General features: G+C 42.5%; 1 protein-coding gene across 1 annotated transcript in view; it reads right to left on the bottom strand.

Annotated features, from left to right (window-relative positions):
* CEMIP2 (cell migration inducing hyaluronidase 2) overlaps nucleotides 1-10,001 on the bottom strand; it is a 39,735-nt gene extending 29,734 nt beyond the window's left edge. The window contains exons 1-4 of the mRNA XM_084278586.1: nucleotides 9,136-10,001; nucleotides 8,138-8,474; nucleotides 3,351-3,491; nucleotides 2,042-2,603 (exon numbers count right to left, since the gene is read on the bottom strand). Of these exons, the coding sequence (XP_084134712.1) occupies nucleotides 2,042-2,603; nucleotides 3,351-3,491; nucleotides 8,138-8,462 (1,028 nt within the window). The 5' untranslated portion in view covers nucleotides 8,463-8,474; nucleotides 9,136-10,001. The remainder of the gene's footprint in view (nucleotides 1-2,041; nucleotides 2,604-3,350; nucleotides 3,492-8,137; nucleotides 8,475-9,135) is intronic.
* Between the last annotated feature and the right edge of the window lie 4,852 nt (nucleotides 10,002-14,853).

Below are 14,853 nucleotides of genomic sequence, written 5' to 3'. Positions count from 1 at the left end.
AGCTTGCTGGCCTTTCCCTCAGCTGGACACCTACTTGGCTGAGCACCAGCACAGAGCAGGGAACTGTCCTCGATGCACTTTCCCTTCCTACAGCTTTGCATAACACATCCAAGTTTTGGAAATGGGAAACAGACCGCACGCCGCTGAAATCTGCCATCAAGTTTAGAAAACAAGTCTATTTTGCTGTCCTTTACTACCCTGTAATGCCATAATTATGTGCATGGAGGAAGCAGTCGAGATCATCTATTAAAAAGCCGAGCAATTTTGCATCATTAAAGTTGAATCATTCATCCCAAATGAAAACAGTGTCAGCTGGCTGGACTGTAGCCTGTTGCTAATGACTGATTCAAAGGCAGATATTAAAACCACCTTCAATCCAGTTGCCTTTATTACAGTCCCCTCATGATGTTCTTGCTGATCTGGACTGAAAGGCCACATGAAACTGGTTAGTATTAACCTGTTCATGGGAAAAGTACATACTGGGCCAGCTTTGTGGTAGCAGCAGCAGCAAACAAGCTAAAAGTTTCACATACCAATGGTTAAAATAAATATCATGATATTTTATCCCATGCTATTCTGCAGGAAGAGGCAGAAGGGGATGGGCATGTAGCAGAGTATCCACCTCCATGCCAAAATCTCCTTCACTGACATTAAAAAAGTGACCCTGCTTGTTCCCACTGAAAACTCAGTGACAGCTTTATTGCTTGTTGTCCACGGCAGAAGATGATAATTTTGTGTGCTTACAGAGCCTCTACTGACTAATGAAAACAGACAAGAATCAGTTCAGCAGAGGAGGAAAGGCTGGTTCTTCCCAGCTGCAGGCTGTGAAAGCTCATCATTTCAGACAAACCAGTGCAGAGGTCACAGGCAGAGACAAACACCAGAAACCCACATCTCCAGGCCAGGGTGGAGCTGGTTGTACAGCCACCTGAACAACCAACCGCAGGACCATCTTCCCTGCCTTCAGGGGGTGGTACTTCCTACAGGACATCCAGGCTCCAGCAGCTCTGAACATGCTGCTTCAGAGGCAGGGCTGCAAGCACTTTCCATTCCATGACCACATGCTTACACAGCCACAGACACACACGTGCTCCTGACGAGAACCAAGGTCAGAACATGCCATCCTGACTGACGCCCCAGCCTACCTCTGCCAAAGCAGAGGGAGGAAACTAACTGGAAACCAGACACTGGGGGATAGTGAAGGATAAGAATAGAACAGAAAACCACTGATTTCCTGGAAAACACTGGAAAGGAGAAACAGGTTATACAACACCATCCTAATGGAAGCTGAAGAACAGAGTGAGGGTTAGTTAGGCGTCTCAGCATCCCTTTCACTTGTACTGCCAACTCCATGCACCACAAAGCCAAGTTCAGAACATGCACTGCTAAAAGTAGCTTGCAACAACTCAATGAAGGGTGTAGCAGTTTGAGTTTCCTGCTTCAGTGCTTCCTGATATACCTCTTCTACTGTCCCATCACCCAAGCCCTGACCAACTGAAAATAATGATCAGCTGATACAGGAACATGTTACGAGCATACTTCAAAACCAAAACACTTTTACAGGTCAGTTCCACTTGCAGAATCAGTGGAGGGATAATGAACTTTCATTTCAACAGTGCACACATATGAATATGATGCTGTCTGATAAACAGAATTAGCATCCCTTCCCTGTACTCCATTTCCAGCTCGGCATTACTTGCTCCACCAGACATAAAGTCACATGTGTTAAATGCTTCACTTAGCAACTGTTTTCTGTCTGTGAAGGAAAAAATACCTCACCACACCCAGTTTTAATTTCCATAGTGGAAGACAGTGACTGCAAGTAAGCAATAGTCTCTATCACACGCTTACCCGTAACTACCAGTCTCTGCGCTATCAAACTACTGCACACGGAATGCTACCATTGTAGTTCTACACAGAACAATGGGAACCCTCTGAAGACTTCAAGAATAGGCGCTGTCATATTTCATCAAATCCCCCAAAGGGGTCAGAATCTGTATCTAATCTTTTCTCAGCACAAAAGGGAAAATAAATTATTTACCTGTAACTCAATCCTTTGACAAACTTACTTCCCAAAAGATTCTGAATAGTCACTCTGGTCTCCTCCATTAGATTTTTAGCAGCTGAATCTCCTACAGCAATAGCAATGATGCGACCAGGACTTCCATTTTTCAGTAAGTTCTGGAGCTTCAAGCTGTCTTCTGAAAACTCATGAGTATCAAACTTCAGCGTTTCCAAAACCTCTGCTGTGTCCTGATCGATTACTCTCACATTTAGTCCTCGGGAAAAATTCTTTTTAAATGTGTAATGACCAGAAGCCAGCCCTGAGTAATACATAGTCTTTGACAGAAGAGTCCATGATAACTTCTGGTGCCCATGCAACTCCAGCGTCCCTTCAGGGCCCACGCCAATAAATTTTTTGCCAAATTCTGGCACATCAGCACCTTCGTTTGACTTCCCATACAAAATAATAGTTGCTTTGGATTTATAGCGGCATTTCTCTGCTCCAACATGAAGCATTCCACCATCCTTTATCAGGATAAATCGAGTTCTCAAGGTAATATTTTTAGAACCTTCTTTATCATCAGCAAAAACAAGTAACCCTAAAGGGGGAAAAAAAATAAATTCTGTAGGTAAAAGCAAAATTCAGATGGACTCAAAGAACAAATATAAAAACAACATAAACATTACAGATTTATTTTCCATACCCATGAATTAGGCTGTTACACTCCTACATTTAGAGTATTTGGGAAATCAACTCTTACCACTGTGATTAATCTTTCTAAGAATTTCCTAACTTTTTCTGCCACTTTGGTAGAATTACTAACATAATACAGTCACCATCACAAGACAATCAGATCTTGTACAAGGAAGGCTACTACACAAATCATATTTTACTGTATCCCACAGAAAACCACATTGATGCTCCATTGAAAAGAAGTTTAGGGGGCAGTTTTTTACAGAAAGAGTGGTGAGGTGCTGGAACAGGCTGCCCAGAGAGGTAGTGGATTCCCCGTCCCTGGAGGTGTTCAAGGCCAGGTTGGATGGGGCCCTGGGCAGCCTTGTGTAGATCCAGGCCTGGAGGTTGGTGTCCCTGCCTGTGGCAGGGGGGTTGGAGCTCTATGATCCTTGGGGTCCCTTCCAACCCAGACCATTCTATGATTCTATGACTCTAGAGCGTTCATTCATCTTTTTAATGATATCCCTGACCTGGTAGCAGGCTGAAAAAATAAAGTGGAGTAACTGGCCAATAAGCAACAATATAAAATTCCAACACAATTTTCATCTAATCACAGAAGTAAAAATTATGCAGCAAACTAAAGCATAATATTATTCTTGCTATTCCATACCTCCATCCTGTATAACTATAGAGTGTACTGTAGCGTCTGAGTCCAGACGAAACAAATCCCCTTTTTTGATAAGAACTTTCTTTTCAGGATCTTTTCCAGGGCTCCAGTTTTTAAGACGAGGATTCTGATCGGGACAATTCTCTGCAATATAATGGGAAATTTGGCTTTTTAAAATACAAGGATCATCACATCAATCAAGGTAGCATTAGGATGAACATGAACATGGCAGAGTCAGTCACTCGCAAAGGATTGCCAGCTCCTTCTGTGGTTGCAATGCTGCAGCTACTGATGCTAGTGTTTGTATTCAAGCAGCCAAAAAATTACCTGAAAGGTGGCTAAACTCTCAAGGACAGACAGGCATTCTTATACTGAATTAACCTACTGATGATGACAGACTGTACTGTCAACATATATCATTAACAACAGAGGTAACACAGGGAGCGCTCAGATCCACAGCAGTCACACTCAGCACTGGATGTCCTAGGTCAACTAGTATGGTTGGATAGCATCTAAAAATAGCTGACCTCCCTCAGGGTCTCACCCTGTGTGAGGAATTCTCATCCCTTCTTCCTTTTAAGCATCCAAAACATTTCTTTCAGTGTAGGCTTGCAGGTAATGGACAAAAAGGGACAAGTCTTCCTTAGTATATTTCACATAATACCTCACTGATTGGAACAGGTTACTGGGAGACAAGACATCTGGGTCTAAACTCATGTTTCATCCTCTTTAAGAGGTCAGCTTAAATATCAGGCTACAAAACTGGCAAGAGGAGACACACACGAAAACCTTGCTGAAACCCTACTGAAGGTGTGGCACCACATGGGCAGAAACACCATAATAGGAAGCAGGAAGAGTAGAAGCAGCAGCACGATGTGACAGTGATGTTACTTCATCCGAAATGGCAATGTACTATTTACGACATACACACTGAGTATGTTGCGTAGTAAAGCAACACGGACATACTACAAAAACAGAACTGGGAAGCGTATTCCTTCTTACCACAAAAATTAAAAAAAAAGTCAGACTGAAAGCATTTTCCTTAAGCAAAAGGCAATTAAATATATGCCAAAATAAACAGTTTAACAGCCCAAATAACAGTACAGTCAAAACAGCCTTTGCACATCTGATCTTCTGGTGAAAAATGCCCACACATCTGTAATGCAACTTTTGGGGCAAAAAGCTATTAGCAGTAGCCCATTCCTGCAAAATATAAAGAAAGCAAAACCTATCCAGAAGTTTAACACCAGCCAGCCTTAGTTTTGCTGACAGAAATGTTTTTCCTTTGGCGTTACTCTCCACGTTTCAAATCCTTTCCAACTCAGGAAACCCACATAAACCAAGATCTGACTACCAGTGGGAAAAAGTTAGCAGAACTGCAGAAGGGCAAAAGGCATCCAACTAGTAATATAAAAATAAAGTAAAATCTTCTGGGGGGAACCTGAAGAAGGCAGCATTTAGAAAGTGAAATTCAACACATGAGGGAAAGCAAAAAGAGTAAGAAGCATTGCAACCAGCAAGGTTGCTGAATGCTCACAGGCTAAATCCAAGTCTATTGCCTGACTCATGCAGCGTCACTGACCCCTTCCCCCAGACGCCACACACACTAGTGCTGTGAAGAAACATGTATTTCCTGGCTGGTACCAAAGGGCAATGTGAGGAAACCACGAGTCAGCAACCCTGACGATTTCTGCTTAGCGTGATTCACGGAAGGGAAGATCGAGTAACTAGAATTTTTCTGTTGAGTCAGAAAGAAGAGGTGTAGCACAATAACTCAAAAGAAAAATCTGTGGTACATTATGATCCAACAAGGGAGCCATCAGCATTAGAAATAGGCACTCCTGTAACGCAAGCATGTTTCTGAAGCACAGCGGATCGACTTCTTGGCAATCAGATCAGATGCTCTCAGTATTTCGAAATTCTCCCTAAGCAGTTGCAGCGGGGTGCAAGGAAACATCAAGTATTTAGTACTTCACCAAATGCTGCCTCCAAAATTACTGATTGTATTTTACAGACCAGACTGTAAAGTCACTGTCTTTACAGCTAAAGTTAAATACAAACAAAAGCACAGGCCAGAAAAGTTGAAGTGGTTACGGTCTTGCCAAATTTAACCACTGATGTTGCAAATTTTTCAAGTGAAGCCTCTGTTTCAGAGCACTTTTATAAAAATAGGTCAGCTGTCCTTAAGGTTTAGTTACTTCTAATAGAGTGTGTGTGTGGGGGGGGGGGGTGGGGGGGGGGGGGCAGGGAATATTTTTACAAATGGTGGAGAAAGAAAAAATCCACAAATAAAACCCACTCTGCCAAAAAAATTAAAATTCTAGAACCTTCCATGTGCTGGAGCAAGGATATGAAATTTGGCAGGAGAAAAGGCAGGAAACGGTTCTCAAGATGTAGTTAAATAGCTGCTTTCTACCTGCTTAGCCACCAAGTCTGGAGTTTTTAAGGCCTCTGGGAAAAAGTTATCAGTGTTATATTATGCTCAGCAGAAGTTTATCACAGTTTGGCAGCTAAATTTTCTGAGGATCCTGTTTACCCTGGGCAAGCTCCAGCTGAGAGCTGAAAAGGCCAAGCAGAACTTTTCCCTGAAAACCTCCCCAGCTTGTCATCCTGACCCTGCAGTGCAAGCCCCTGGAAATGGGGAAGGAAATTGCATTTCCAGTGCTCTCCCTGATCTCCAGTGTTCAGGACTCTTTAGAAAAAAAGATGATGACAGGAAGATGAAAGCAAGGAGGAAAAAAGAATCCAGCTGACAGGCAGGAACAGAAATGCAGACAAGTATCGTTTTCCCTTTGGGGAAGGTATGCCGGAGGTTTAGGATTTACACGCAATTAATTCTAAGTCTCACATTCCCTCCACTGCCTTTTAAACTGCCATTAGAAGTACTGACAATATGGATTTCCAATTAGCCCTTGAGAAGAACACACCTAGCTGGAACCGGTGGTGTTGGCTGCGGTACCACACATATTAGGCTGGAGCTGAACGCATTAACTTTTCAACCTGTTGGGAAACTTCTGGGGAGCTGCTGCAGGAATAATTCTGCAAGATTAAAGTTTCAGCCAGACTTTCCTTACTGCCTGTAGGAGTTTCTCTTGTGTCAGGGTTTCCAAAGGACTCTGTGGATGTGTGTTGCAGAGGTAATGCAGGGAAACATCAGATAGACACAGTGCAACAATTATTGCTAAAACCTGACCTTGACTTCCATAGAGAAACAGTGGGGACGCTGAAGGAAAGCAGGCACAACTTTGGGTTTTTCCTTAGCCCTTACATAACTCATGACCTCAGATAAAAAAAAAAAAAAAAAGCACCTGTCTATTAACTCACAGGAACCTGCCACATCCTCAGCATCAGCACTGACCCATCAGCACTGAGTGCAAACAAACGCACACAACTCACTGTCTCTGGAATGAGCTACTGTGGATGAAGCAGAGCCACTCCAAAACCGGTTACGTTTTTAAAAGAGGCAAGCCACCTCCTTCACATTATCAACTTTAAAAGCATGAAGGGATTATTTATGTATCCCACAGCACACAGTAACACGACACAAAACCACCATCAAAAGTCTACAACATTTAATTAGTAAAGTTGAAGTTCTGGTAGCAAAGCTGAAAGGTTTCCCCCTCAAAGTACCTCCTGGGGTCAGCTGGCTCAGTCACCCTTTGGCCTTCTCTTGAACTTGGCTGCAAGTGAAGTACTTACTGTAGATATATACCCCAGTTACCAGTGATCTGGCTCACAACATAGCAGTCACTTTGCATTTACTACTCCCTTAGGTTTTTTGGGTTGTTTTTTTTTTCCCCTTCATAATTATTAGGAAAACTCAGCAGCCCATGAATAAATCTTGGCAAGCCACCACCAAGAGTTAGATGTATGCATTCATTTTGTACCATCATCTGAAATCTTCAACTGATCATCTAATTTATTCAACCTGTGCTGTACTGACTTTGGAAATTGAGTCTTTTGAGTTACTATGCAAAATGCCATGGAGGAATCTAAGTCTGTTGTGCTACAAAAGCCAACAGTTTCAATTCAAACCCCTGTTCGGATTTGAGAAGCCTTTAGCTAACAAAAAAACCCAACAAAACAACCCATGATCCAAACTATCTTACCAACCCTTAGCACTGCACCTCATAGCAAGCCAGAGCAGCATGTGGCCAGAGGGATGTATACTTAGTGATCAGCTGTTAACCACATCACTTCTTTATGCTTTATAGCCACTGACATTTGGGAAGCTTCTTTCAATTCCATGAAAGATGCCCAGTTTTCTAAGATGAGCTGAGAAAAAACACCAGGGTTAACTGATCAAAAAGATCCCTACCCAATTTGCATATAAATAAAAGCAAATAAAGCAAACACATGCTGTTGTAATAAATTCTCACAGATTTGTAGACGTTTTTACTCAAACACTCCTGTTTTCTTAGTTGCTTCTGAAGAAGACAGGATTTCATTTTTGTCTGTAATCTGCGAACACATCAGCTAGCTTCTTTTGCAGACAAAAATAGTTACACAACATCCATGCTTCTTTCCCCCTCACCAGTAGTATTTACTGCTAGGTCTTTCTGCTTCATGTAAGTGTCTCAAATAATTCATAGTAGAAACATATCAAAATGACACTGGTAACAGAAAAAGGAGCTGATCTTGTCCCCTAAACTCCACCTCCCTCCACTTCATAACTGCAGCAAGCATCCTATTTTTGCACTTATTTTAAGACCAATCCTGATGCTGAATGTCTGAACTGTGCTCACAAGAACCGTAACTCCCCGGATGATTTTGTTTGCAAAAGAACTTACCATCTGGAGCATATTTTGAAGCTATTCCCAAAAAAATCCCCAGTGCAACAAAAAGTGAGAGGCTAGAAACGGCAAAGCAAATGAGAGTATTTTTGTGCCTGGTGGCTTCTGCCTGGTGGCGGTGCTGATCCACTGGTAAGGACGGGAGCCGTGTCCGGGCTTCTTGTCTCGCAGAGGTAAACTCGGCTGCAGCATGGCTCTGTGAAGGCAGCGGGGGACGGAGAGGGGCAATTCTCCCTGGGACATACCCCGAAGACCTGTGACTGCTCCCGTTCTGAGGCCGGAGGAAAGCAGGGGAGCTCCCCCTGGCATCAGTGTCTTGCATGTTACAAAGTCACTGCAACGGGCACACACACACACACACAGAGGGGAAAAAAAGAAGAGAGGCTTTCAGAATACAGCGTACAAAACATACAAGAAACAAACAAACAAACAAACAGTTTCAAGCCACGTGCCTTCTTAAGAAGAACAGCCACTGAACCTGTGGCTATTCACAAAGTACCAGCCATGCAGTTGCTGCTACTGGTCCTTTGCCACAGTGTAACAACTTGGGGGGAAATATATATATATACACACACATACATATATCCCCAACAAAAATAACTTCAAAGGCTTCTGGTACGGGAGCACAGTACAGCACAGTCCATTTGTTTGTAGCTCCACTACATATTTTTCACAGCTAACTTGTATTATGCAATTAAGAAACAAGCTGAACAATGAGAAAGCTAGCAACCCCTTCTTCCCCACAGTTATGCAAAGAATGCCTAAATGTATTTCTTCTGCACGCAGGAGCTGAACAAACTCCTCATTGTTTTCCTTTATGTAAAAGAAGCTGAAAGACATAAGCCATCCTTCCACACTGGAAACAGTAAAAAGTATTTGTATTTAATATGTAAAACACCAAACACGACTTTATTTATATTCATGCTGATGCAACCTAGTCAACGCTTGTATTGAGCTGAGGTATATAGAGCACACAAACTCTTAAGTTTACTCACAGCAGGAGTCGCTGCTAATAAAGATGCATCAGGAATGGTCCTGCAAGGAAGTCATCTGCATCATATGAGGTTCAGCCAACCTCCTATCTTTCCTTATGGCTGAGATGCCTGGGTTTAGACACAAAGCCTAGAAGCAATATGACTGCTCCAGATCTCTGTGTCACTTATTTCAGCTATGACTACTGTTCCCATCTTTTCCCGAAGCAACTAGTGAGGAAAGCCCACCAAAACCATCACTGCCTGACCCTCCCTCACCAGCAGTTCTAATCTACCATGCTTTTCTGGCTTGCTTTAAGAGAAGCAAAACTGCATTTGACTGCTTTCTCAGGCTTTCTGGTCAAGTGTGTTGTATTGTACAGAGAACTGGCACAGCTTTTTATTTTTTCTTTCAAATTAACATTTCTTAGGGATGGGGTTTTTTTGGTGGGGTTTTCTTTTTTTTTTTTTTTTTTTTTTTTTTTTTTTTTTGAGAAGGCCGCTCAAGTTTCAGCTAGCTGGAACCTAGCTTTCTAAACTAAATCCTGAAGGGGATTTAAGCGTAAGTCACGTGTATTAAATAGCAAAATGAATTACAAAAATAAAAGCTATCAATAACGGAAGAGCACAGAGATCCTCTTTCTCTTCCATTAACAACGGGAAGTCTGAGCTACACTCTGAAGTGCCAGGCACGCTAGCAAAGGAGGAACGTGACAACTGTAATCTTATTCTGAGGAGCAGCAAAGGAGCCTTTTGTCTCACATCCTGCAAAATCTGATGCTTCACTGTTCCAAGGCAAAAGAGTTGTTATTACTGAACAGGCTGGGTTACTCTTTCACCGGAGACAATGCCTCTCCAAATGTATGCACAGCGACAACAAAGGCACTGAATCGTTAACTGGAGTAGCCACGCCAGAGTGCAAAAAAATTATGCAAAGTCCTCCAGCAGTGTTTCTTGCACCTGTTCATTGTGGCAAATTGATTTTCACCATCCTCCTTTCTGTTCTTTTGAGAAACTACTCCCCAAACCTAATCCTCTGCTCCCAAGCTTAACTGCCCAATGCATGATGAGAACTGTGCCACAGCTTGATTTCACCACATCTGCTTTTACACTCAGCCAGCCATGTTCCAGCAGCAAAACCTCAACCGTTGCTATGTTATAGAAGTGGTGCTAAAAGCTGTGTAGAGAAGGAGCTTTTCAACTAACTCAAAGGCAATATTTAGGTTTACCTTAAATATTAGTTCCATTTTTTGATTAAAAATTTAAAGAAATCTGATCCAGCATTGACATTCTGTTATGGTTTGGACACCTAAGTTCTTAAACTTGGTTAAAAAGTTTTCAGATACTGCATTTAGCTATCACACTGACAAAATTACTACAGAGTGTTCATCATACAATGATACGAAGAGTTGACAAGCTTGTTAACTGATCAGCTCTATCAACTAAATCCAGAATGGCTACACAAAAATTAATTTACCCATACCAAGTAATTTTAGCACAATTTTGCCTACTAAGGTCTCTCAAAGTACTTCCAGCCCTTTAAAGAAAAGAAAAAAGTCATTAATTACAGTAGACACCAAAAACACTCGTGCCATATGTCAAGCAAAGCTTGCTTTTCACAAAGCATTCTGCCCTGTTTGCAAGCCTCCTTTTGCAAACTGTGAAAGTTTCCCATCTACCCCACTCAAGTGCAAACACAGGTCACCCCAAAGATGAGCGGAAAAGAGCTTGCAGAATCACTGTCCTACCCAAATAAAAACAATGAAAAAAAAACCATAAGGAGATACTTAACACAATCAAAAGATCTACTGTACAGTTTTCCATTACACCAGGAGCAACCATTTCAACACTTCCTTCCCTCTTCCTGTGTTGTTTGCAGTTCTCAAGCTGAAGGATCTTTTCTATGCTGTACAGCAGATACTGGATTTTGTTAAAATTAAGACATGTTGATAATTTGAATCAAATTATTGGCTTGCCTATTTCCGCTCTGTGGAAGTCTTCGGATTGCACCACACAAACGCAGGTACCGTAATTGGCTATGGCCAGTTACACCCTGAAGAGTGCAGTTATTTGGTTGTACAAACACAGTTTTAGTAAAATTTGGGGGCAAAAAAATCCCCAAACTATTTGAACTATTTAAATACCACATTGCCTTGCAAATTCTCATGTATCTGAGGTTTTCCATGCAACGCTTTTTCTCTCTCCTTCCAAAGTTTGCCATTTCCCTTTGGCCTGTGACTGTGTCATGTCCATTAAAAAAAAAAAAGAAGGTAAAAAAGTTGGGATCAGAAGACCCAGGGGACCATTTGCAATCATAAACACCAGAGAGGTCTGGCCTCTAAACCCACAGAAGTCGGAGGTCTCCCAAAGGAGCTCACGCTCTGGGGCATCTCCTCCTGATGGTGCAGTCCTAGACAGAAGCATGACAGCTTCTACAACTGTACTGTAGTATATACACAGTGATGGACCATTTTACTTTGCTACCAGCTTCAGAGTGATTCCAGTAAATTCAATTTCTTGTACAATACGCAACTGACCACAGCTATACAGAATTTAATCTGTACAAATCTGCTATTTGCCATTCTATTCAGACATGCCTGCTGCCTCAGCATTCTCAAACCTGTCACCCTTCAGCCTTCAACAAAGTATTATGAAACATTTTTAAATCCATTATTTACCACAGCTTTTAGTCAGGACCATAGGTAAGCGTGTGCTTCCAGCTCACCTGTGCCAGGGAAGCATTCAATGGGACCTGCAGGAAAGCTGGAGAAGGACTGTTTGTATGTAGTGATAGGACACTATCATGCATGTAGTGACAGGACAAGGGGCAGTGGTTTTAAACTAGAGCAGGACAGGATTAGGTTAGACATGGAAGTTCTTCACTATGAGGGTGGTGAGACACTGAAACCACCCAGAGAGGTGGTGGAGGCCCCATACCTGGAGGCATTCAAGGTCAGTGGTAATGAAGCTCTGAGCAATCTGATCTAGTTAAAGGTGTCCCTGCTAGATGACCTTCAAAGGTCCCTTCCAACCTAACATATTCTACGATTCTGTGATTCGGCTACAGCCCCTCAGATGCTTCTGCACACATCCCCTGTAAGGTCACTCTTTTGCAAGAATAGTGCTACTCCACACAAACCGTATTTCTGTTTATGCACTTCTTCCCACAACGTAAGCAAGCAAGTACTTGCAGCCACCACATCAGTCAACTCAGCTCAATCTACTTAAAAAAAAAAGTTCATTTTGCACAGCATCTAGGTAAAAGCAGTAATTACTTGCAAGTCTGGCTCTGCCAAGAGAACATCTGAGCTGTGCAGACAGCAAACCCCAGCAGGCAGACAGCAACAAGCCACTGAACAGGCTGCAACATCTCCAGTCCCCTCACGTATTCCTCCAGCACTTTTAACTTGTGCCACTACCATGCACTCATACAAGCTCACATTGTTCTTCACCAGCAGAAACTAGAAACATAAGAGCTGTACAACCAAGGGATAACATCTGAACCTCCTAAGACGTAAGTGTGTGCTCAGAAGCAAGCGTGGCATGCTTATCTGGTTCTTGGTTTGCAGTTGGTTTCCCAGAGAAGAATCGGATTCTTTCATGAGGTAATTCAAAACATCACTTGACACTGCCTAAAAGGTGAGAAATGTACAGAAATATTTCACACTTTCCTGCCGTCAAATGCTCAGCGCAACAACACCTGTCAAACGTGCTAGAAAACTCCGCCACTCTTGCACCTTCTCAAAACTTTGTAAGTAACTTGTGGTTACTTCCGCACAGCGCAGAGAAATTTGTGCTTCCCTTAAAGCACGTTTTAAGGATGCAAAGTTCACAGGTTTTAGAAGTAAAACACAAGATAAGCTGGAGAAAAACCAGAGTTTCTGCTGCTCTGGGCTATCAAGCACCACCAGCTGTAGTGCTGACCCACCACCACACAAGACTGAGGAAGGCCGGGGGGGGATGGAGATGGAAAACCACACACATCAAGAAAAATATTTCCCCATGCAGTCCCCTGCCACGTTGGTTACTGCTGCTTTCCTGGCACTGGCACTTTCTGGTATGAGATCAAAAGACAGCGAGGAACGCGGGAGAAGGGAAAGGGGACAAAAAGTCTTAAAAAGCACGTAAATAGCTACAATTACAGAACAGAAAGTGATGTAAAGCAAACTCCTACAGTACGACTTTCACAGCTTTACAAGCCTCCAAGGTGGTCAGCTGCAACAATGATACTAATTTCAGGGCAGTGTTTCAAGTGCTCCAGAAGTCCGCAGTGGAAGAAATTATTAAACGGCTGCCAGCAGACACATGGGCTGCCCACACGCTTTCCTATCCTGTCCCACCTTTCCTTCCACTGCCCTGCTTCAAAAACACACCTATTCCCTTTGATAACAGTAGGAACCTACTTTTCTACCTGTGTGTGCAAAAGCTGGGAAGAGCATGTGCACAACACAAGAAATTAACACAGTTAAGCAACTGTGGGAAAGTCACAACAATGTTTAGAACAGCCTGAAAAAATCCCATCTGACTTAAAAAAACACCATAGAAGTCTAAATATCTATCACATATGCTGTTTGCTGCATGCCACCACCGAGTCTTCTCCCTCACCCAGCAGTTTCAGAAGAAAATCAGAGGACAAACAGCAAGAGTCTGTGAGAAGCAGAGATACAAGCACAGTAAGAATTATAAAACTTTGTCCAAAATAAGTTATATTGCACCAGATTTTCTGAATTTCCTGTGTGGCAACTATTAATTTTTACTGGATTTTTTGGCACACGGACAGCACACAAAATTGCATGATATGCAACCACTGGAAACTACTCAAGCCAAGGACCACATTTCCCAAAACAAGCCTTTCCAAACTACAAAAATCAAGAGACAGAAGTGCAGTGTAAGGCAAGGTCTGTAGATTGAAGCAATCGTTAGCAGCTGGCCTAATGAAGCCTTCTGAGCGCACAAGTCTCTCTCTGGGTCAGAAGTAAATTTCAAACCCATATATGAATAGGGAAAGCTTAATTACGTATGTTTAAATAACATGCAAAACAATTTAGTTACTATCTATGGATTAGAGAGGATGCTGGGACGGGGAGAAAAGGATGATGAGAAAACTGCTTCCTAAGGGAAGAAGACAGGTCATCTGTAGCCTGTGGAATATAAGTTTGTCTGTGGGAACAAATATGAAATTACAGCACATCAAGCAAAACCACCCTCTGATTCATGGCCTGCAGCCTACAAGTGAGCCATCAATTTAGTTCCTAGCCTCTTCTGAAACCATTTGGTAGATGTCAGTTAAGGATGAGGGTGAAAGATCAGGGGCAAAATGGATTTTTGTACAAGAAAAATGTTTCTCCTCTCCAACGACAGCCAGGCTTTTGTCCTTCACCCAGCCTCTGTGAATGAGCTCCGCAGCAGTGACTTGGTTTCACTTACATAATTGCCAGAGAAGCATCTGACATAGCAGATGGAGGTACATCTAACTTTTCAGAAAGTTCGTGTACCACATTTCAGGCTTTTGGTAGTTCTGCTGCAGAGATGCATCCTTGCTACAGAAACTGTTGGTTTCTCTTAACTCATGGACACCAAAACATCACCGTGCAAGCACTCGAGCCCTTGAATGACTTCAGACACTGCTATTTTCAGTCTGCTGTAATACTGCTGTAACATCTTCAGATCTTGTGCATCAAAATGAAGAAACATAAGCCAGAATCCTCAGCAGCGAACTGTGGGCTATGTATCTATAATGAT

Source organism: Gallinula chloropus (genome assembly GCF_964237585.1).
Source record: "Gallinula chloropus genome assembly, chromosome: Z".
Taxonomy (NCBI): Eukaryota; Metazoa; Chordata; class Aves; order Gruiformes; family Rallidae; genus Gallinula; species Gallinula chloropus.
The sequence above is the reverse complement of the archived record's forward strand: the minus strand, read 5'-3'. Positions and strand labels throughout refer to the sequence as shown.